This window comes from Stylophora pistillata, chromosome 2 (genome assembly GCF_964205215.1).
Source record: "Stylophora pistillata chromosome 2, jaStyPist1.2, whole genome shotgun sequence".
In the NCBI taxonomy this organism is placed as follows: Eukaryota; Metazoa; Cnidaria; class Anthozoa; order Scleractinia; family Pocilloporidae; genus Stylophora; species Stylophora pistillata.
The window spans coordinates 58,363,370-58,386,257 of record NC_142520.1 but is presented as its reverse complement, the minus strand read 5'-3'; the positions used below and the strand labels follow the sequence as shown (position 1 = coordinate 58,386,257).

Sequence of the window (22,888 nt, the reverse complement as noted above, 5' to 3'; positions counted from 1 at the left end):
TATATTTTATGGGAAGGAGCTTCAAAATTCTATTCTTCAAACATAACATTTCGAAGAGCCTATTGACAATAATTAACATTATTATTCACAGAAGAAAAAATAAACAGTTCTGTACTGTCTAAAATAATCCTAGTTGTTGCATATTGAGCAAACTCTTGCAGCATATTCTTGTAAACAAGTTCTTGTGCTGGAGATGGGAAAGGTTCTTTCGGTTCCACATAGTTAAGATTAATCCATGTAATGCAGATTCTGGACACCAGGCTCTTGCTGATCCCAAATCTATCAGCAAGATCTTGTACAAATAACCCAGCCTTTAGTCTCATAAGTATGAGTAAAAATTCATCCAAGAATGACAGTTTCTTGAAGGCCCCGGCTTACCTCTGTTTGGTATGCTGACTCTCTTTCGACAATTTCTCTCCTCTCCAGTACTGCATCTTTGCCAGCATTGGTTCAATAAAATTATAGAAGCTTATGAGTGCTCCATAGTTTGGGAATCCAGTATAAAATAGAACCGCAGACTCATCATCTTTAATTTTGTCAATTGAAAATTGGCACGCCAATAAATATCCCCCTCGTTTTCAACTTCACTTAGTTTTTCTTTCAAGTCAGCTAATTGTACTTGCAGTAGCTCTATTTCTCGTTGCAGCTTAAGAACACCTGATTGTTGCAGGGCTGGTGAAGATGAAGCAGCATTGACAGTTGACACAGCTGCTTCAACTTCTTGGTGAAATGATTCCTGTTCAACTTCAAATGACTCTTCTTGAGTTGTCACAGTTGCTACTGGGACCCTTTAAGCAAGCATTTTCCGTGGTTTTTTCGGTACTGACTAGTTTAATCGAGATGGTTCTGCCCATATATATAATAATAAACTCATGATTTTATTAAATTTTTAATTTTACATTTTAATTTTACATTACAATTTTATAATTTTACATTCAGTTCACAGATATCGTATAAGACCACAGTGCACAAAGAGATATAAATGTCACTTTTTAATAAGAAGAAAAAAATCCCAGCATAAACACTACAATACCGAAAATCAAAGCTCCATTTTCTTTTGGTATCCAAGCAACAAAACAACCGTACAAACATTATAAACCTTTCACCAATTTCCAGCGACCTGCCCACGTTTTTTCTCATGTCTTCTGTTTTGAAATGTTCTGAGCACAAAGAAGTTGATTTTGTGATGAAGAATCCGTCCTTTCCATGCTGACGCTTAAGGAGATTGCACCATCTGATTCGCTGCTGGACGTCATTCGCAAACGAGAAGAAATGCAGACCTGTTGGATTGCCTGTTGTGTCATAATAGCTATTAGCACAACCAAAAAGCGGCACAGTGTCTTCCTCTTCCTTTCGAAGAAAAAGGAGGAATATCCTGCGTAGGGAAAGTATCGTTCATTGTCGAAATATCTCGATGAAAAGGACAGAGCACCACCACATTTCACTAAACTCTCACTAGAACTCGCAACGCGACTCAACACTAACCTCGCTATCATGTTTGCGCGGTTACACATCCAATATGGCGCCGGGAACTGTAAAAAGGGCTATTAAAACTCGAGGCCAGAGTAGGCGAAGGACCAGGATTTACTGCAATATCGACAAAAATAGTCAAGTCGATAAGAGGGTCATGTCCAGGAATGGCTAGAGACGTAAAGCCACGCTTGGAAAGCTTGTTTAGTGCACTCTTCGTCTTGTTGAACCCGGCCGAGGTGGTTAAATTGAGCTTGGTTGCACGAGGTCGAAATAAAACCGCAACTCCGTGGCACAAAGTTCCATTGCAAAATCCCAGAGCATTTCCACGAACATCGTTGGGAAGTCTAGGAGCTATTTGGATTCGTCTATCAATGTCAAACGCACATAAAAATAAAAATAATGCCACTCGAATGAGAGACTGAAAATTCGTGGCCGCCATGACCGGCGCCTGTTATGTCTCAGCAAAACAATTGAGTTTCGTTTTTCGATGAATTGTCAGTTTCGTTCTATTGTCAGTAGGATCTATTTGTGGATGTCCCGAGTGCGCCCGTCTATCGCGTCATATTGAGGTTGAAACAAAATTTTGGAAATTTTCAACACAAGGTGGTCAAATGATAAAATGCTTATTGACCACTTTGGTCAGGCTGGATGGGAAAATATTTGGCTCGCGGTCAATACGCACAGCCTTCGCTGTTCTCGGTCCATACATCGGGACCTCGAGCCAAATATCTCCGGTCCGGCCCTCTCACTCAGTCAATAGGAACATATTGTTTACTAGACAGTTTCTGGCTCACTGAGAATCTTTAAAATCACGGTCTTGCTTTTCATCTTATTAAATTTTCTCAAAGGATAAAGGATAAAGTCTCAGAGTACATCAGCATTAGAGTCGCTGCTCTCTCATTCACTCATTTCCTCTTTACAGCATTTTCTTCCCATTTCAGGTAGGTACATGGAATTTAACAGAAAAAGTTGTTATATTTGGAAATATCTCGCAAAACCTTGTGAAACCACCTGGTGCAGGAAGTTTGGAAGGGAGAAGGTTCAAGATTGTGGTTGCAGAGGTAAATCAGTGCTGTAATGTAACTCATGTAGTTAGGTAAAATAGTACTCCCGTCTATATATCGCCCTGAAGTTTGTCTTTCGTTTGTGGTTTTATAGCTAATAAAAAAATTCGTTCTCAAATCAAATGAAAACAGAATGCCCCGTTTATGATGAGCAGGATAGAGGAAAATGGCGAGGTTGTGTATACAGGATATTGCATTGATATGCTCAACGAACTAGCGAGGAATCTCAAGTTTACCTATGAAATTTTTTTTTTTTACTCCGGATGGGTTATATGGCGCCGAAACTGAAAATAGAACATGGGATGGGATCATTGGCGAGCTGTTATACAAGGTTTGGATACAGGGTCGCTAATTAATTTTATCTGCGTTAAGAATGACAAACACGCACTTTGTGACGTAAAATAATTATGCCCTCTAAGTGTCTGTCCTCATTGTGGTAAATATAATCAATAGTTAAAGTGGTAAGTTAAATTGATCGATCACTTAAACTATTGATATAATCAATAGTTTAAGTGATCGATCAATTTTCACTTGACTTGTGATTGGTCAAACTAAAAATGTTCTAGCTTAATTTTCTGGCGCGTGAGGCTACAATTGACAAGGACGTATCTATATTATCATGCTAGACGAATAAAGAGGTAATTTTTCAAAGAAACGATGGTTTTGTGTCCGTGAGGGGATGAAGGGGGGGGGGGGGAAGAGTATAACAAGATAATTTGGTTTTATCAACTGAGCCAATTTAAATTATCAACTCAGTTGGTGAGGCCAAATTATCTCATAATATCATTTAGATAGTTCATCATCGAATAGCCATGCCCTTGCTCTGTCTTCTCTTCAATAAAAACATTCCTTAGTCACATAGTCGTTCTCTTTAATTACTTTGCCACAAAGCATGCTGATAGGCGGTGGCAGATCTCACCATTACTAAACATCGAGAGACGGTTGTTGACTTCACAGTTCCTTACATGTTCTACACAGAAGAAATGTTGCTCAAGAAGACATCGTCTAATGGAAAAGTTGACTTACTGCAGTTCATGAATCCTTTTGACAGTCACGTCTGGTTTGCAACTCTCTCCAGCCTAGTCATTATCTCCATTGCTGTGTTTGGTACAATGAATATATGAAGTTGATATATTTTGAACTGCGGTATTAAATACGTATGATGCACGATCCTGATTTTTTTCAGGTCTGATTTTCGCTATTGCATAAATAGCGCTATCTACTGCAAAGGATCGTGCATCATACGTATTTAATACCGCAGTTCAAAATATATCAACTTCATATATTCATTGTATCTGATTTATCATCACGGGTTTATTACGAATCAACTTAAGGGCCTGCTCCCAGTTGGCTTGTTAGCTCAATTGGTAGAGCGCTGCACTAGTATCGCAGAGGTCAGTGATTCGAATCCCGTACAACCCTGATTTTTTTCAGGTCTGATTTTCGCTATTGCATAAATAGCGCTATCTACTGCGAAGGATCGTGCGTCATACGTATTTCTGTGTATGTTATATATTACTTTAGTCGTTATGGGTACAAAGATGAAAATGGCCAGGGAACATCAGGGGAGTTCAGTTTCTTTAACAGTGTGTGGTTTGCTTTATCTTGCATGCTGCAGCAAGGAACCGACAACTCACCCCCGTAGCTTATCAGGTAGGGTGTCTGGTTGCTGCCCGCGAATCTCAAGCTAGCGCAATGAGCCTCTACAATTATGATATTGTTGCACAAAAAACAGCATAAAGGATTTTTTTTGTGAATCGATTGATGCATTTTCAAACATAAGCTTGTGGGTCCAGTTTGAATAAAAGAAAACCTACCTCGCTTTTGGGTTTCTTGTTTTCTATCCTGTGGGTTTTCTAGGCTTCTATTCCCCCTACGTACTTTACCCTGGTTTTGTCTAATCCCTTCCCATGGTAGGTCAGAGAGTGACCCTATTCGAACGAATCCAAATGAAGCAAAACGCGTTAAATTCGATACAAATTTGCTGAACAACGCGAAATTCCACATACATCGCGGAAGATGTTTCTTCTACATGCCTATTCCTCATTTAAGGCTGATAAAAAACCTAATAGTATTCTAGGCCGCCACCTCAGAACGATAAATCGGCGAGATATCGAGATTTTCCTTCGATTTTTCGTTCCGATGGTAAATTGTTCCCACGATATATCGTTCCAGCGCTATATCGTTCCAGCGATATATCGTTCAAGCGATACATCGTTACAACTTTATATCGTAGAGCGTGTGAAATATCTTCATGATCTATCGTGTCAGTGGAATATCGCTCCAGCGATTCATCGTTGAACCAGGGATGAGTAATTCTGATATGTCGTTCCAGCGAATACAGGAATATAATGGCATTTCATACTCTACAGGGTAAAAAGCCGTGGTTGGTTTTCAAATACGATTGACCATCGATCAATTTAACGGAATTTGTTTGTCTTTATTGCTATGCGAGTGCAACAAGCGAATAATGAATATCACTTCTACAAACGTAATCAAACAAGTATGAATAAATACAATCAATAGTTCTTTAGCGAGGCAAATGTTTGTTTAAAAGTTTTTAAGTGCAGTTCATACTCGAAGGGGTAAAAATCCGTGGAGGGTTTCCAGAGGTTTTCAAACACGTTGGGCTGGCGATAGAATAACGAACTGTGCTGACTTTGTTGTTACGCGAGTGTAATAACTGAATAATGAACAACACTTCTACTAATATATACTTAACAAATGGTAAACACCACAGCGTACACCATTGAGTTGTGGATGCACGCGGGAGGTTGCTAAGCACGAAAGAAGCGTAAGAGTCGCTCGAGGCGATAGCCGAGAGCGACTCTAGCTTCTTGTTTGCTTAGAAAACCTTCCAAGTGCATCCATAACTCAATAGTGTACGCTGTGGTGTTTACCATTTGTTTTATAACATAACATTGATACATTGTAGCTAAAGAGTTCCCTTTTAGTTAACAAATCTTACGCGACCAGAAAAAACAAGCGCGCGCGGAAAAATAGTCTTTGCATTTGCTCACGCCAGCAGCGTACACCCATGGGCAAATGGGGGACGCTAAATTGACCAATCAGAGCGCCCGCTTTACTTTGGCTATGTTATAAACATATATATGGCTCTTCAACGAAGCAAATGTTTGATAAAAAGGTTTTAAGGGCGGTTCATAATGATAGAAAGCCGTGAATGGATTTTAAAGTTTTTTCAGATATGGGGCTGTATTCTCGCAGGGAGCATACAATGCAATGTTCTGTCACCAAGTCCGTGTTTTAAAATTTGAGGTTGTAGGTTTCATTTGGCACGAAAAGCTTGTAATAGGACATTTTAACAATAGCTTGGTTTATCTCAGGTCGCATTCTCGCTGGTTGCTACTGGTTCACCATTCTGATATATGTTTCAACATAAGCAGCCAACCTTGCAGCCTTCTTTACGGTAAAAAACGCAGAAAGTCCGATTAATAACCTCGAGGATATCGTGAGGTCTTCATATCTAGTAGGGGTTGTGCAGTCGTCAAGCACCTATGAAGCATTCAGAAGAGGTCAATACGAGACTTATCAAATGATCTGGCACCGAATTAAAGCGACAGGTGACGTGATAAAGAGTAATTGACAAGCTGCTAAGCTTGTGCGAGAAAGAGAAGAATACGTGTTTATCGCAGATGGGCCAGGACTCCGTCATGTCGCGAATCAACCACCATGCGATCTCACAGTTGGTGAATGATACAAGAGAACGTTGTCATAATGCTACTATTTGTGTCTTATGTTTTAAGTCGATCTTTTTCAAATACATGACCATGTGTGGTCTGGAGTAAGGTTTGCTCCTGACCACAATTTCTCTAGGCCCCTCTTTTTAAATTTTCTGGATTAGCCTCTCAAATATATTGTCGCACCTGTTAGTAAAAGGCAGTTCGTTGAGGTCCTCAGACTGGGGTTGAAAGATTCTAATTCAGTTATGTTGACACGTTTTTACTAGTTCCAGGTTTGACGACAGCTAAGGGACTTTCGTTGGCTTTACAAGCAAATGATCCGCACACTGCAGATTTCGCCGTGGCCATTTTACATCTTCACGAGAATAGCTTCCTGGAAACATTGGAACGAAAATGGTGGCATACCGAAAATAGATGTCCTAAGGAACAAGAGACGGGTAGGGGCAATCATTTCTGAATATTAATCATAATCTCATTTTAAACTGGGTTTCATATTTTTCCATTAGAACTCTATTTTCCTTGTTCCTTAAGAACATGAATCCTGTATGACCCGCATTTAGACAAGACCAGCACTATCGGCAGTGGCAATAAATAGATATTTTTTGCATTACTTGAATTGGATTGTACACGTTTACAATTATTTTAAAAATTTTTGTCTTCTCTTGTTGGAGCTCGCCAGTTAGCCCTGCACTCAGCCTCGATGTTGATAATAGCATATACCGACGACAAAACGTTATCGAAAAAAAAAACCTGATAGCCTAATCTTCAATTCTTCTTTGTTACAGCTTTGTCTCTTAAAGTATCGGCTTGCTGAGCATGCTGGGAGTTTATGTTGTCCTAGGTGTTGGTATCGTGGCAGCATTTCTGGCGCTGTTTGTAGAGATCTTCTGGAGTAGGAAAGGGAAACAAATCAACTCGTTGAAAGAAACCACAAGTTCTGTTACTCGCGAATGATAAAGAATTATAATTTATTTAACACGAGCTTACTGTTCATGTTCACGATAAAGACCAAGCAGACTTTTCCTTATTTTATTTTTCAGTAACTTTGAGTTTAACAAGAATTTTGATTCTTGAGTAGTGTCAAATGATTCAAACGGTTGGCAGGAAGTATTCCCAGGATCTAATCTGATGTATTTCGAAGACCCCTCTAGGAGTTATTCCTCTGTTACTAAAGATCGAAATTACATAATAAAATCAAAAGGAAAAAAAAAGCAAGGAAGAGATAATAGCACGAAACAACATAACTGGTACAAAAATTTATCTTGTATTTATTAGATATAATTGTCACATTTTTTTTTCTTGTTTCTTATCCTCAGGCCAAATATTAACTCTATTCAGGTCCGCCCGATAGAAAACTGATTGACTGGTCACTGACACTACTGTTTAGATTATTTAACTTTCGTGCATGTATTCCTTACTTTGAAGTATATCGATGATATGACATCCGACTACGGTTCCCATAAATGTATTATGCCAAATACGAGTTGACGTAAAAAAGGGAAGGACGCATCAAACTGGGGATCTAGAGATAGTAAAGTGAATACCTTTAGCAAGAGGTAGATTCGACCATTCTCGTATTTAAACAGCGTGTACTCATGTGCCTTGTTGGCATTTTAAATCTCGACTCGGGTTGTAAACTATTAACTGTCATCCTCAGATAAGATGTGAATACTCAGTTGTGAATTATAAATACTTGAATATCTTATTGCGTTTTCTTAAATAAGTCCATCCTCAAGTGTCTTCATAAGCTCTAAAAATGATGGACGCTTTGAAGGATCCAAACTCCAGCATGACTTCATAATATTGCGTCTACTAATAAAAGCAAAATATTTCAGTCTAATGAGTCCTCGTTACGAAACCATTTCAACAAACTGAATGTTTCTAAACTCAAAGATTATTAAAACTCGTCCTTCCATCAAATATGCGATAATTGCTTTCGCTTTAAAGTAGAATATGGAATTTTACCTTGACGCGATAAATACCCAGACATTTTCGTAAGTGCACCCTGAAGTTGGCCCAGTTTCACTTTAAAGTATTTGAGGCACTAAGAACTATTCGTGATAAGCTCTTACCTACTGACAGTTTATAACTTTGTGCCACCTCAACTCATTGAAATGAGATGCTTAAAAGTACGTTAACATTAGCACTAATGACCAAAACGATCCTCAAATTATTCAATTCAAATGAGCACTTTACCTTCAGATTCAATCACCCATAATAGTACTCCAAATGACTGCCAGTCAGAAAAAATTGCCAAACACAAATTTAGCTTTTGCTGGATTTGGACATTTTGAAATACAAGTAGATGACAACTCAACGAATAACATTTTTACATTAAGATCGTAACGGTTCCTTAAATGAAAGACAAAAACAACCGCGTTTATGTGAAGTAGATTCTGTAAAATTTCAACCTGGTTTCAGCGCCAATACTTCACAGGACATGAATTCATGGTGGTCTGTTGTGATAAGTGCATTTCGATCCGGCTATTGTTTCCATGTACCATGGTTTCCTCAGGCGTTCACTGATTTGTCGTGCGTCGTTGGTTTTGATGTTTTTTTATTGTAGGCATCCACGCTTCCGGTCAAGGACGGAGGGTAGCCGTTGGTGGCGAGAACTGTAGCTAGATGTTTCATTCTCTTGGGCTGTTCCTGATGGCTTAGTGATGGTACGTTTGGCCTGATCATGTAAACAATTGACAATACCGCGTTTAACTGATTGAGGTTGGCGTGAATCATACGCGAGGTACTGGTCGGTGTTTGTGGGTTTTCTGTATACACTTGTGAGCAGTTTGCCGTCTGGTTCCCTTGTTACGAGGGTCCATCTTACCAAATCCAGGAATCCAACACCAGAGAGGAAAACAGCAGAATTCAAGTCTACCGCAGTGCTGCCATACATCAGAGGAGTCTCACAAACCCTCCGTCGCTACCTACAGCAACAAGGAATACGCACCGTCTTTAAGTCCGACACCACACCAAGATCTCGGGTGGTCAGACCAAAAGATCCCGCTGACCCAAACAAGCAAGATGGCGTAGTCTACAAGATACCATGCACCTGCGGCAAAGTCTACCTCGGGAAACAAGACGACCTATGCGAGACAGAATGAAAGAATACGACAGGGATATACGACTCACGCACTCAGAATTCCGCGGTTTCAAAACCACAAGCCGCTGTAAAACGAAGTAAAGCTTATTGACCGGGCCAGCCATTGGTACACAAGGAAAGTGAAAGAGGCAATTCATATAAGACTCAACCAAAACAACTTAAACAGGGATAACGGAGCCGCAATACCGGAAGCGTGGTTGCCTACAAAAAGAAAACATCAAAACCAAAGACGCATGAAAAATCATCGAACGCCTGAGGAAACCATGGTGCATGGAAACAATGGCCAGATCGAAATGCATTAATCACAACAGTCCACCATGATACATAATGCTGTGCCGCAATCATGTAGTCGACCCCGTCGCCTGAAGGAGACTTGCAGTAAGCAGTCGAAACGTTGCATTCTACATCTAGTGACTTTGTCGTGAGACAACAGAACAGTTCAAATCTTCATTTCCAGATCGTTATTTTCACGACTGTGATCTTCCCTATGCTGCTCAAAGACTAAGCCACTGTTTTACACATCGAAATTAGCCATCATAATTTCCAAGATGGCAAAAGCGCCAGTTTTCAAGAAATGAGGCGCTTCCATATAATGCTGGTTGCTGGTAAAAGCACGTCAGCTAACACAAGGATTGATTAAGACGAAGAAAGTACTTCATACTGGACAAGTAAGGCTATAGCTGAATGATGAATGAATACACAAGAACACAACAACTGTGATGTAGCAATGATATTATATACAAGTTTAACGATGATCGCATTAAAACTTATGGTAACCAAAGAATGACTATAGCGTCCTAAAACGTCTCTGAACAAATGTCTCACTTACGTCTCTGAACAAAACCGTTGCTATGATGTGCAAGACGTCACATCCGGCATAGATAAAAAACCAATAAAACTGTCAACGTTCCAGTCACTGCAGAAACAGTATATTTATATTTAAGATGCTTTGAGCCTGCGCAGTTTTATCGGAGCTCAAACAGGGTCAAATGAATTGCCCTTGTGGCTGAGTGAGTTGCTTTTCCAGAAGAAGACAAAAGACTCACTTGAACAAAGGGAGAGACTAATTTGACTTTTAAAGTAAGAAAAACTGAATAGAGAGGGAAGGTTACCTAGGAAATTGTGGTGCGTCGGTGGGAGAGTATAACACAATAATTTGGTTTAATCGACAGAGTTGATAATGTAAATTGGCCACAGTAAAGAGTTTCAAAGCTGACGTTTCGAGCGTTAGTCCTTTTGTCAGAGCGAGTGGCGAGGGGTTAACGCTCGAAAAGTTGGCTCTGTCTTTTTCGGGACTTATTAACATTTTTTTACTTCTGCGTGCAAATGATAAATGGTAAAACCATTTAAAAAGTATCCTTAGGAGCTTTTAGCAAAGTCGATCAAACCTCTAAGGGACCGCTAAATGAGCTATTTTGCATAGTTTTCCATGAGTATGTCACATAAAAGACAGATATAAATGAGTGCGTTAGTTTGCTTCTGACAAGCTCAGCACAGAAGAGAATGCAGGCAAATAGTTTTCGGAATTTCCGCCTCTACGCTGACCGACTCCCTCGTTAGCTTGTGTCATTTGTTTTGTAACTGAAGCATGTCGTAAGAGGAAGTCCATATTACTCGCTTGACTAATTATTGAATATCATCATTCTTAACTCAAGCTTTCGGGCTGAAAATCATAGGAAAGTTTCAGTGAGCGGAGCCAAAGAGGTCAAAGCTTTTTTAAAGGAAAATAGCAGTCAGGAAAAAGGTACACCATTTCGCGAGTGATTTTCACCGTGACAAGCATGCAAGCAAAAAGCAACTCGAATACTTTGTTGTAGGAGAAATGAATTTGCATGAATTACTTCTCTCGTTTCTCTCGTTTTAGAAGACTATGAACTTCAGAAATCTCGAAAAGAGTGACAGATTTTGACAGCGCATTCGCATTAACATATATATTCGCAAGATACCATTTGCATTCAGTTTACTCACAACTACGTGCTTGTCCTACTTTAACAGAAACGTCATGTCACGCCATGGCGCACTGATTATGAAACATGATGCTTTGATAGAGTTGTGTTTATCACGTTGCCTTGAGAGGTACTAGAAGTATTACATGTTTCAGAGAATGGTAAGCGACAGAAACTTTACTTAGTGGGCAGTATTGTAGGATATCATTCTCGTAGCTAGGGCCAAAAATCAAGAATCAAAAATGGCCCTGAGAACAACTATGTTTGAACAAATGAGTTTGGTCTAATCTGTAGCGGTGACTGTATTTTAAGTTTATTTTTCCATCGTAACGGGGGACGAACTGTTTTTTCGGGATACCGATGCCTTGAGAGAAAGTAAATCCAGTGATACTTGTATACTGGAGAAGAATATGTTGGGTTATTAGGAGGATGTTTATGCGGATGATATCCACTAAATTACAGAATTCAACCGACTAAGGGTAACAAAATACAGTACAATTTGATACTATCTGATATACAATCATGTCTTTCTGCATATCGAGTTTAATCACTCCCTTTTAGTTTGTTAGGAGTTTTTATAAGATCAACCTTCTTGTATCAAAGTTATTGACTGTTAAGCGAATCAATTTTCGTATTCATCTTTACATCTAGATATTAGATTGAAGTTCTTGCACTGGTAACCAACATTACAGCATAGAAATGACTGAAGTCTGGACCATAGTTGTTCTTACCTTCTTGAGCGCCAACTTGGCTCGTTACGGTTTGTAGAAAAAGTTACTTTCGTTTTTGTTTCAGACGTTATGCTCAAAGCCGAATGAAAATGCATGATAGTAACATTTTACTCTTTGAGGGGAAAGATAATGACGGAAAGCTATACATGGCAAATGGATTTCTACAACGTTTAAGCGCGAGACAGAATCCTTGTCAGCTAGAATCCGTAGGACTACCACAAAAATGTGTCATCATCATGCATTTCGGTTTCCTTGGGCTTTGCTGCTATTTTAAGAATTATTCAGTATTGTAAGAGAGCTCTCCGAAGCACAGAATAAAAAGAGTCAGGCATCTGACACTTTGCCGGCTTACAATAATTTTCACCTAGTTTAAATATTAACATGAAGGCGAGTCTTAAATGAAACTTGTTTTTTTTTTTTTTTAATTTTGATTTTCTCTTGAACAGATTTTTCTGACACAAAAGCTTTTCGAGCCAACCAGGAAAAAGTAAATTACACCGAGGCAGATAAAGCATGCAGATCAAAAGACCACAGAAGTCATCTTGCAAAAATCAAAACCATCGAAGACCTTCAGATGGCTAAAAATGTATCAAATACCACTAACGGCATCAAGTATTGGACGGGTCTCAACATCTGGTGAATATAATTTTCCAGGGAGTACTCACACGACTTTGTTCAGTCCTTCATCACAATTTATGACTGTGGTGGTCTTGAAATGAATAACCTATCAGTTATTATAATTTTTTTTTGTATTTTGTTGGCGCTACTTAATCGGTTTTGGATACGTTTGTTACAGGAATGGTAGCTTGAAATGGAGTGATGGAAAGACGGCTGGTGAACAGCTTGTGAAAATTGTGAAAAATTATAACAACACAGAAGCTATGTCTAAGGAACCCAAGATGGTCTGTTGTACTGTAACCCATGATGTACTTCTGGAGTGTACTAACTGTAGTGAGGAGCACGCCTTTCTATGTGAAGACTTACAAGGTGACACGTAAAGTGCATAATGAAAATTTGCTTACGAAGCCTGGTAACAAATTTGCACGAAAGCGAGGTCCGTCGGGCCATTGTGTTTTTCTTTCTTCGGACGCTTTTACCTTGGTTAACACAAAATGAGCTCGGTTTCAAACAATATAAAGCTTTCAGACGCAGATATTCCTAGTTCATCACTAAGTGGGAGAGCTCCAGCTAATTTAAAGTAGAAGAACTAAAAAATTCTGGCTAAAATGGAGAGGAGATCCCGCCAAAGGTCTAAAGACGAAAGCCCAACTTGTTAAAAGGTAAGACAACAACAATTGAACCTACTTTTAAAGTGTCAAGAAGCTCATTGATATTATTGGCCATGAAAGAAAAGAAAAGTCCTAAAATGTTCTAATCGATCCAAAGAGATATTGAATTAAGATTGTAAAGTTATAGGTCGCTCAGACTCGATCGTCTTCGATTGAAATTGCTTTCCGCACCTCGTTCGATACTTGAAATTGCGTACTACACCTCGTTCGATATTAGAACATATGAATGTTGGATCAACATATAAAAACACTTGAAATTTCTCTCGTTTAATATAAAGTGTAGAAGAGTATAGCAAGGCTGGAAAAGACACAAATTTTGTGGATCCAGACGGAAATAAAGTCTATTCGAAGCGTAAATGTTTATACATTTCATATTTAATTTAATTTCGTATCGAATGAGGTGCGGAACGCAATTTCAATCGAAGACGATCGAGTCTGAGCGACCTATAACTTTACAATCTGAATTCAATCTCTCTTTGGATCGATTAGAACATTTTAAGGCTTTTCTTTTCTTTCATGGCCAATTAATAATATCAATGAGCTTCTTGACAATTTAAAAGTAGATTCAACTGTTATTGTCTTACCTTTTCACAAGTTGGGCTTTCGTCTTTTGACCTTTGGCGGGATCTCATCTGCATTTTAACCAGAATTTTAGTTCTTGTACTTTTAAATTAACTGGAGCTCTCCCACTTAGTGATGAACCGGGAATATCTGCTTCTGTAAGCTTTAGATTGTTTGAAACCGAGCTCATTTTGTGTTAACCAAGGTAAAAGCCTCCGAAGGAAGAATAACACAGTGGCCCGACTGACCTCGCTTTCGTGCAAACTTTTTACCAGGCTTCTTAAGCAAATTTTCATTATGCATAGCGTCTATAGCTCAGCATTTTATTTAAAACGGAAGGAATACATTATCGATTGTTTTACCATCTACAGAAAACGTTTGGCGGCATCACTATCAATAAAACTTGGTTGCGCTAATAAATGAGATCTATGTCCCTTTTTCTCTGAAATCAATTTATGGCAAACATTATTATCATTATCATCATTATAATAATTTTTTTTCTCTTACCGGTAAACAGATAATATCTTGCCTCAAGTGGATTCTAATGCTAGGTTGGTATGCTTAACAATCCATTAAGGTGCTTAAGTCTCCTTAGTAAACTAATTCTCCTGTACATCATTTATTTTCAATTTTATTAATTTCTTTATTCATTGTCCTCCAACGTTTCATTCATTTTCATGCTATACATTATTTCCTTTTACTGTTTCAATATATTTAGCTGCATCCCAGCGCTTCCTCAAGTGAACGCCTCCGCCAAAAACGCTTCCTGTATATTCTACGAATATAAAGGCGAGTTTTGCAAGGATATAATCACAAGTCTGTACATTTATGGTAACCAAAGTACATTGAAGTTCGGAGAAGTGGAAACTGAGACGTTCAAGACCTATTTTGAATGGTTTGACATCTCAGAAAAATGCCAACCTATAATCAAAGATTTATATTGTCGCTATCACTTCCCGCCGTGTGATGAGACGCTGGGCGAACCTAAAGATCGAGGGCTTTGTCGCAGGTCATGCAAGTATTTAATGGACGATGTTTGTAAAAAAGAAGCGGATGTTCTTAAAAAAGCAGTGACGACGTCCCCAGATATCGACTCAAAAATGATTAATTGCTCTTATTACAAACCAGCAAATGGTGGAGATGCCCCTGAGTGCTACGAGTGGCCTGATATCCCTGGTGCGTGTTTCATAGCTATTTTTTAATCCTTTATCGAAGGGACTGGTCATTATTTATCACTTTATCCTGGGATGAGAAAGGGTGGGGAGGGGGGAGGTTTGCCTGGTCCTTCCTTAAGGGTCTTTAATATTCTTATGATTCCGTCCACTTTAACAGTTAATTTTCTGTGGTATAATTGCTGGGTGACAATAGAGATGCACGGGCTCTGATGGGTGGCGATTGCGTCATATTGAACGATTATATGCCACAGGCTCAATGAATATTGTTGAATAGTCCCCAAAACGACTAATTATTTCAGTGCAATTGCTAAAGTGCTTTCGAATTCTGTTGTAATATTCGTTTCGATATTAGGACAGTTCTAGTAACTGGTATTGAGATATAGAGCCAGTCACTGACAAAACGCAAGGCAGCCAGTTTAGAATTAAGCTCTCCTGCTATAGTCACCTCGCGCATGATAGGACGCAACCTTCGACAAATCAGAGCGCGTGCATTTCTATAATCACTGGAGCCATTATACTTACTCGCTACAATCACCTCGAGCAAAGTGATTATACAGGGGGTGCTAAAATTTTATAATGGCTGCCTTGCGTTTAATCAACTTGACGTTACGCAGGATATGGTATATTCTTTTGGCTACCGATACTCCCTACCGTTTTCCCTAAATTCCATGTGAACCCCCTCAAAATCCTTCCTCGCAGAGTTGATAAACGGTTTCCAATGTTATGTACTCAGTGATCTGTACACGCGTGTTTGTTGATGGGTGCCTTTTTCTCTATATAAATCTTTTTAATCCAATGTTTCAATGATAAGCTTGTCGCAATAATTTTTTCCTTCTCTTGCAGGTGACGAGACAAACAGCACAGGTGTGTCATTCATCTACTGTTCTTAAATGCCATGCGATAATGGAGAACTCCCGAGCAGACAATGCTCATGGCTTGAGCTTCTTGAAAAACTTACAGTTTACACCTCCCATACTCGAAAATCAATTGAATAAAAATTCTTTAGCTGGAAGTTTTTGGTGATGGTGTTTTTGGTAGAGAAATTTGGAGGCGCAAAGTAATAACGCGCTTTGTAGAATAACCTCCTTTAAAGAATCGCTGTCGAACTGAGGCTGCAGTTTACAGTCTCCTGATATTCGTTCCTCAACTTCCGAGTGATATCAAATATTACATTATCTTTCAGTTTTTAAATATATTCTCTGTGCGGCATTTCAGTTGACGTCATAAGTGCGTTTTATATCTCTAAGATTGTTACTATGGAGTGGGAGTTGGTTACCATGGTAATGTGAACATCACCCGGTCTGGTCGTACATGTCAGTCTTGGAAATCCCAGTGTCCTCATCGTCACTGGCGGATTCCTAAAGATGTTGCTGATTCCAAAAATGACTCAAACATGTGTCGTAACCCGGACAGCAGTGCCCCGGTTGGACCCTGGTGTTATACCACTGACCCAAATGTTCGATGGGAATATTGCAACGTATCTCGATGTCCTCCAAGAGGTAAAGTTAGCCGCCACTGAAGAAGATAAAAAAAAACTCGAGAGATATGTGCAATAGATTCACTGGTTATTGAACATTTGCTGTTTCCAACGTATAAACGCAAAAACTTAAAAATATATTTAATTAGGGTATCCTTCAATCTGTGCGAAATATCATGCATATTAAATATCATGCATATCATGTTATGACAAAAAATCACCTGAGATATTTAAGAAAGAAGAAAACAAAGGAATGAACTATCGTTATATGTTAAAACGCCAAGATTTTCACAATTCTTGTAAATATTCTACATTCTTTAGAAAAACCGCCACCGCCAAGAGACTTCGCAGTAAAGAATGTGCAGGCAACTTATTTAATCTTGACTTGGAGGGAGCCCGAAAATACCAGCATTCACCAAATACAAAGCTATACGATAGAAAGAAAGACATCAAGATCGAAAAACTTTACAGTAGTGAAGATAGTTCAGCATCCTGAGTCCAGAATGGTTATGGAAAATTTGGAACCCGCTACCGAATACACCATTAGATTATCAAGCAGCAATGTGTATAGAAAGTCATCAGATGGTGTTTTGTTAACACAGAGCACACTACCAAGTAATCATGACAACAACTCTGGATTTTTCTAAAAACTTTGAAACTGATGTGAAATACAAAATATTTTCAGATTATCTTACGTCTCAGAGCTGTTAAACATGTGACATGTGCCCTTTAATCTTAGTTTTCAAAATCATGTTTAAAAGCTTCTATAACAAAATTTAAGACCTCGGTATAAACCTCTTCTTACAAAATATCATCTAACTCTGGATTCTTTATAATCTAAAGAATCCTTCGCGGTTTAGTTTTTTACATTTGAGCACCGCTTTCTTTTTTTTTTGGAAATAAAAAGCCACATTTTATACCTCCGATCTCGACTTTCTTAGCTGCTTCAAAACGTAGCTAGTAGAAACCAATCCTTTTTGTCTTTATCTTTCAGACAGGTTTATTATGAATTTAATGCTGATCATAGTTTTGCCCCTGGGCATAGCATTTATATTCATCGTGACTGTTTGCGTCAAGTTTGGATCAAATGGCAATTCAAGGCCAAACAAAGTTTATGATGAGGTAGGTGTGTTCAATAATTAGAAAAGGATTGAGTCTATGAAAATAATTTACCTGTTTTTCCCGTAGGCAGCTGAGATTTCCATTGGTCGCAACTGGGTTGAGATTCGCAGATCAGATGTCACCCTTCAAGACAAGCTGGGGGAAGGTGCGTTTGGAGAAGTGTTTAAAGGCGTCGTGCGCCTAAAAGGAAAATCTAGGGCATGCGCAATAAAGAAACTCAAAGGTAAAGATTTTAATAGTGTACTGATATTAACTGGACGTGGATCAACAGGTTAATCGGATGATTATATCGTTGTTTATTTGTTTAACGGACCGATTTACTGATTTTTTGATTCATTGATTGACTGGCTCTCTGATTGATTGGCTGACGAACTGTCTGTTTGATCGACTGACAACCCACTTCACTGATAGGTTGATTGATTGCTTGACTAGCTGTCTGGTTGATTGACTGACGAACTGACTGTCTGACTGATCAACTGACCTCCTACTCCACCTACGATTGATTGATTGATTTACTGACATTAATCACGCAGGAGCGTTAGAATAATTAATACAGAGGAAATTCCATTTCAGAAAATACTTCAGAAAAAGAGAGGGAAGACTTACTCAACGAGCTTCAAATCCTGGTCACAGTTGGTGAACATCCTAATATCATAAGTCTTATTGGAGCTTGTACCAAGTCTGGTAATTATCGCAGAGAATTTTTGTTTCCGTGGCTTTTGCATTTGTATAATGTTCTACATTTGCTGAACAGCTTCTTAGACTTTTGGCCTTCTGTTTGTCTTTCTTATGACATACTATCAAATAAATTTGTTAAACAGCACAAATAATTCAATTGTTAACTCTCTTTTCTCGACGAGATGTCTCTTCTCTTTTGAATATTTTATAAAAAAGGAGCAATACAAATAATAATAAATGTTATAAAAATTTCTTCCTCTTACATTTTCTTTCTGATTAAATACTTAGGATTAATTTGGGTGATTGTTAGTTTGGCTCCAAATGGCTGTTTGCTAAACGAACTAAAGAAGAATAGAGAAAATCCATACTACAATGATATGAGAAAACCTGTCGGATTTACACGCGTCGACAAAGTGAAGATTGCCAGAGACGTCGCCTGTGGAATGTCTTACCTCGCCAGCAAAAAGGTATTTGTGATACTGAGAATTTCTAATAGATCTTAAGGAGCCTATTTAATTATTCCCATTTGGTTTTCTTTGGTAGTGTGTTCATCGTGACCTTGCGGCAAGAAACGTTCTTCTGGGTGACGGGAATGTTGCAATGGTTTCTGACTTCGGCTTGTCGCGTGATGTGTACGAAAGTGGTGAATACGAGTCTTTGTCCAGGGTATGACCAGTTTATTTGAAGTTGAGAAAATGGGGAGGGGAATGGTAGAAGTTATGGTTTTTCAACAAAGATTGCATCGCAATCTTTCCTCGTCACTTCGAAGCGTCCTCCTTGTATTTCCTTTTAGGGTATTCATGAATGATAGCCTATAATTTACTCATTCAAGTCAACTTTGGCAGTCCATCTAATCAGAATTAACATAGATATTTTAGCATCCTGAAATCAATTTGTTACCCTCCCCCCCCTGCAGCAACTTTATCACCGTCGTTATAGGTCAAATTATCTATACACAGAAATTACAAACTTTGATTGTTTGATTGTATCAATTTTCACACTAGCTTAGCGCACTAAAGGTAAACCTTTCCAATTTCTCCCTAAAACTAGGGAATGTTACCAGTTCGTTGGATGGCTCTTGAGTCTTTGGATTTCTTCACGTTCAACACGAAGACAGACGTGTAAGACATAAGTTGAAAAATCTTGTGAGAGCGAGTACATTTCGTGGTCAGTGGACACGAGTGACGTTTCAGACAGTTCCCTTATTGCACGAACCGTAAGCGTGCAATTTTAGAATCAATTTTAACAGTGGCAACAGAGCACGAAATGTACTCAATAATGATAATAATAATAATAACACCTTTATTTAGACACGATAATGTTTAAAGCTGAACAGCTTGTGGGGTCGTGTGTAAATCCAAATAAACTCTAAATTAAATAAATTCAAAGGATGATGGTTTTTGAGGAGAGGGGAAACCGGAGTACCCGGAGAAAAACCTCTTGGAGCAGAGCAGAGAACCAACAAACTCAATCCACTTATGACGCCGGGTCTGGGAATCGAACCCGGGAAGATGGAAGGCGAGCACTCTCACCATCACGCCAACCCTGCTCCCTACTCGTAGTTGTCTTTAATAGTAATAATAATAATAATAATAATAATAATAATATAGTATTTCATACAACAACAAACGTATGAAACATATGTATGAACTGCGGTTATGAAACGTATATGTGCACGATCCTTCGCAGTAAAGCACTATTTGAGCAATAGTGAAAATCAGACCTGAAAAAAATTTCAGGCCTGTACGGGATTCGAACCACTGACCTCTGCGATACTAGTGCAGCGCTCTACCAATTGAGCTAACAAGCCAACTGGGAGCAGGCCATCAAATTAATTCGACATAAACCCGTAGATGATAAATCAAACAACAACAAACATATGAAACATATGTATGAACTGCGGTTATGAAACGTATATGCGCACGATCCTTCGCAGTAAAGCACTATTTGAGCAATAGTGAAAATCAGACCTGAAAAAAATTTCAGGCCTGTACGGGATTCGAACCACTGACCTCTGCGATACTAGTGCAGCGCTCTACCAATTGAGCTAACAAGCACTAGTATCGCAGAGGTCAGTGGTTCGAATCCCGTACAGGCCTGAAATTTTTTTCAGGTCTGATTTTCACTATTGCTCAAATAGTGCTTTACTGCGAAGGATCGTGCACATATACATAGTATTTCATACCGCTTGCAACCTAAGGCTGAATTACTGGTGCAGTTTAAGGTTGAGAACATACGTCAGCATATCAGGCGCCTCTGGCAGCCGCTTCAGTCCATCGATTTCACCTTCCCACCCATTCCACCCAGGGGTGGGCATCCATCACACAGTAATCTCGTGTGTGGGAAATTAACGTCTCCTACCCAACCCTGCAGGGTTGGGGAAGACTAGAATATCTAGAGAAGACTTGAATATCTAACCATTTCTCAATGTTATAGAAAGGTAGCAAATTCTTCTCAATTATTTCAAGACCTTGAGTGTTGGTCCGGCCGGGGCTCGAATCCTCGACCACCCGCACAATAGTCCAGCGCACTATTCATTGGGCTAACTGGGCTAACTGGGCTGACGTTTCTAGTGAGTGCAATGTGGAAATTCCGTGTTGCACTCTTTTTACCAAATAGATTTAATGTTGCCGTTGGCCTGTTCAGTCAATAAGGATTTTCTGAAAAATTATTTGGTGCCATTGCCCTTAATGACAGCTACAGATAAATATAAGAAATTTTGACGGAGTTATGGCCTTGTTATATTTTAAAGTTTGGAAATCAAGTGAACAAAAAAAATTGATTGTGTGCATGTTATTTTTCTTTTGTAGGTGGTCGTTTGGAGTGCTTCTTTGGGAGATCGAGTCAGGAGGTGAACGCTTTAACTCGTATTTGATAATCAGTGCATCTCAACTGATTACTTCCCCAAGAGTTACTTATTAATTAAGCGTCCCACTCTATAGATAGGATTATGTTGATCGTTGGCCTAACAAGTATGTTTCTTTACATTCTTTGTCAAGGTATAATGCCATATTGCGACCTTGGAGGAGCAATGGAAATCATAGATTATCTACAGTCAGGAGAAATTTTAGCCAAGCCGGATGGATGTCCAAATGAATTGTAAATAATGTTTCAACAAATAAAATATAGCTCAGCTCGGTTCTGATTATCGTGGGCTGGCTGACTAAACATTTCCCTTTTCTTTTAACAGATATGATGTGATGAAGTCCTGCTGGGATATGGATCCGATGAAACGTCCATCATTTACAGATCTTTTGGCGTTCCTTGAGAAAGAACTTACTAGAAAAAAAGAAGTAAGTAACGGATTATCTTGACTGGTCGAGTTGATGATCATCCGCGAATAAGTAAAAGTAAAAGAAAATGGACGAGGGAGTTGCTTAATGTTTGCCCCTATCAAAGCGTACGCTCCATAATGTTTGTTTAATTTTTTCCCCTCTAGGATTTGCTGAAAGATAAGAACGTTTTTAAACCTGAGCTCAATGGAAGTATAAATATGTCAATGGACCAGGGCGATACATGAACTAAGATGGAAACACTAGCCGCAGCGCAATCACATATTTGTTGTGACGTTCCCTTGTCTACAGTGAGGGAAAAGTTAATAGTTAGGAATTAGCAATAACTCCCTCACACGGTAAAATCAGTGCACATACTGCTTAAAACCACAGCATTGAGCATTTACCCGATACATCGACTTTCTATACCGTAACATTGTAGTATGAGCTAATATGTTTGTATAGAAGTGAAGTTATCATTTTTATCTGCACTATCATTATTACTCTAATTTATAAATTAGCCGCATCTTTTCCCCTTTATTCCCTGTTGTTACATATTAAGAAAAGTGTAAAAGCCATTAAGACAATACCAAATATTTTCAGGCTTTTGATCTTGTTCTTTGCTTGGCAATCAGTTTCTCAGCTGATTAATAGATTTGGATTTATCAAATCCTATGAAATAAAGTTCGTTGAGAAGATGTGTATCGTTTTGATTGGTTGTAGCCCACCTTTTCAGTTTCCCTCGTAGACTTCTGAGAATCTTCGGAAGTTTGGGACTTCCTTTGACGTTACTTTCACTAAAAGTTTGGTTCGTAAAAACTGTAAGGTTTGCTGCAATGCTATTGGCAATAAGACTGTAACATTGCTTGTCAACTGTGATGGGGCCATCAGCTATCAGGGGGTTTTGAACACCGCAATACCGCAAAAAAATTGGAAAATACCGCGATGTAGCAAAAAATTTGGCAAATACCGCAATATCGCAAAAAAAATTTCCAAATGTCACCAAAACCACTACAATTGCAATTCATTTAAACAAAGCGACCAAAATAATTAACATGCATTGTTGTGTTGTTTGAGGTCTGTTTCAGCCTGTTTCCGAAACAATCTGAAACGTGAAAAGGCTCGGAAAACAGTGGAGGACCTGGAAATAGTTTTTGATATCGTCAAACATTCTAAAAACATCGCTTCCCGCAAGTTCGGAGAATAGCGCAGTCCCGCAATTCGAGATTAAAATCACAATGTCCTCCCCAATTGTGACTGTCTTTTACGTCGATAAATAGGTTTTCATCAGATTCA

General features: G+C 38.9%; 1 protein-coding gene and 3 pseudogenes across 4 annotated transcripts; 3 read left to right on the top strand and 1 right to left on the bottom strand.

Moving 5' to 3' along the window:
- Positions 1-7,862, top strand: part of LOC111327773 (glutamate receptor 4-like) — a 15,136-nt pseudogene extending 7,274 nt beyond the window's left edge.
- The window catches only part of LOC148740617 (uncharacterized), a 1,045,961-nt pseudogene that overhangs the window by 251,122 nt on the left and 771,951 nt on the right, over positions 1-22,888 (bottom strand).
- LOC148740650 (uncharacterized) lies at positions 8,192-9,643 on the top strand (annotated as a pseudogene).
- On the top strand, positions 10,924-22,290 carry LOC111327751 (tyrosine-protein kinase transmembrane receptor Ror2). Of its 4 annotated transcripts, none has more exons than XM_088748863.1 (20): positions 10,924-11,085; positions 11,337-11,448; positions 11,946-12,047; positions 12,465-12,654; positions 12,815-13,005; positions 14,386-14,419; positions 14,587-15,044; positions 15,887-15,907; positions 16,291-16,542; positions 16,842-17,135; positions 17,515-17,642; positions 17,709-17,865; positions 18,216-18,326; positions 18,609-18,787; positions 18,864-18,986; positions 19,371-19,441; positions 21,131-21,171; positions 21,320-21,419; positions 21,511-21,613; positions 21,760-22,290. In XM_088748863.1, the coding sequence occupies exons 3-20, from the start codon at positions 11,987-11,989 to the stop codon at positions 21,838-21,840; spliced, it is 2,595 nt and encodes an 864-aa protein (XP_088604989.1). In that variant the 5' UTR covers positions 10,924-11,085; positions 11,337-11,448; positions 11,946-11,986; the 3' UTR covers positions 21,841-22,290. The 4 variants fall into 4 exon arrangements, with proteins under 4 accessions (XP_088604989.1, XP_022787748.1, XP_022787747.1 ...); XM_022932013.2 differs by having other exon boundaries at positions 11,939-12,047; XM_022932012.2 differs by lacking the exon at positions 11,337-11,448.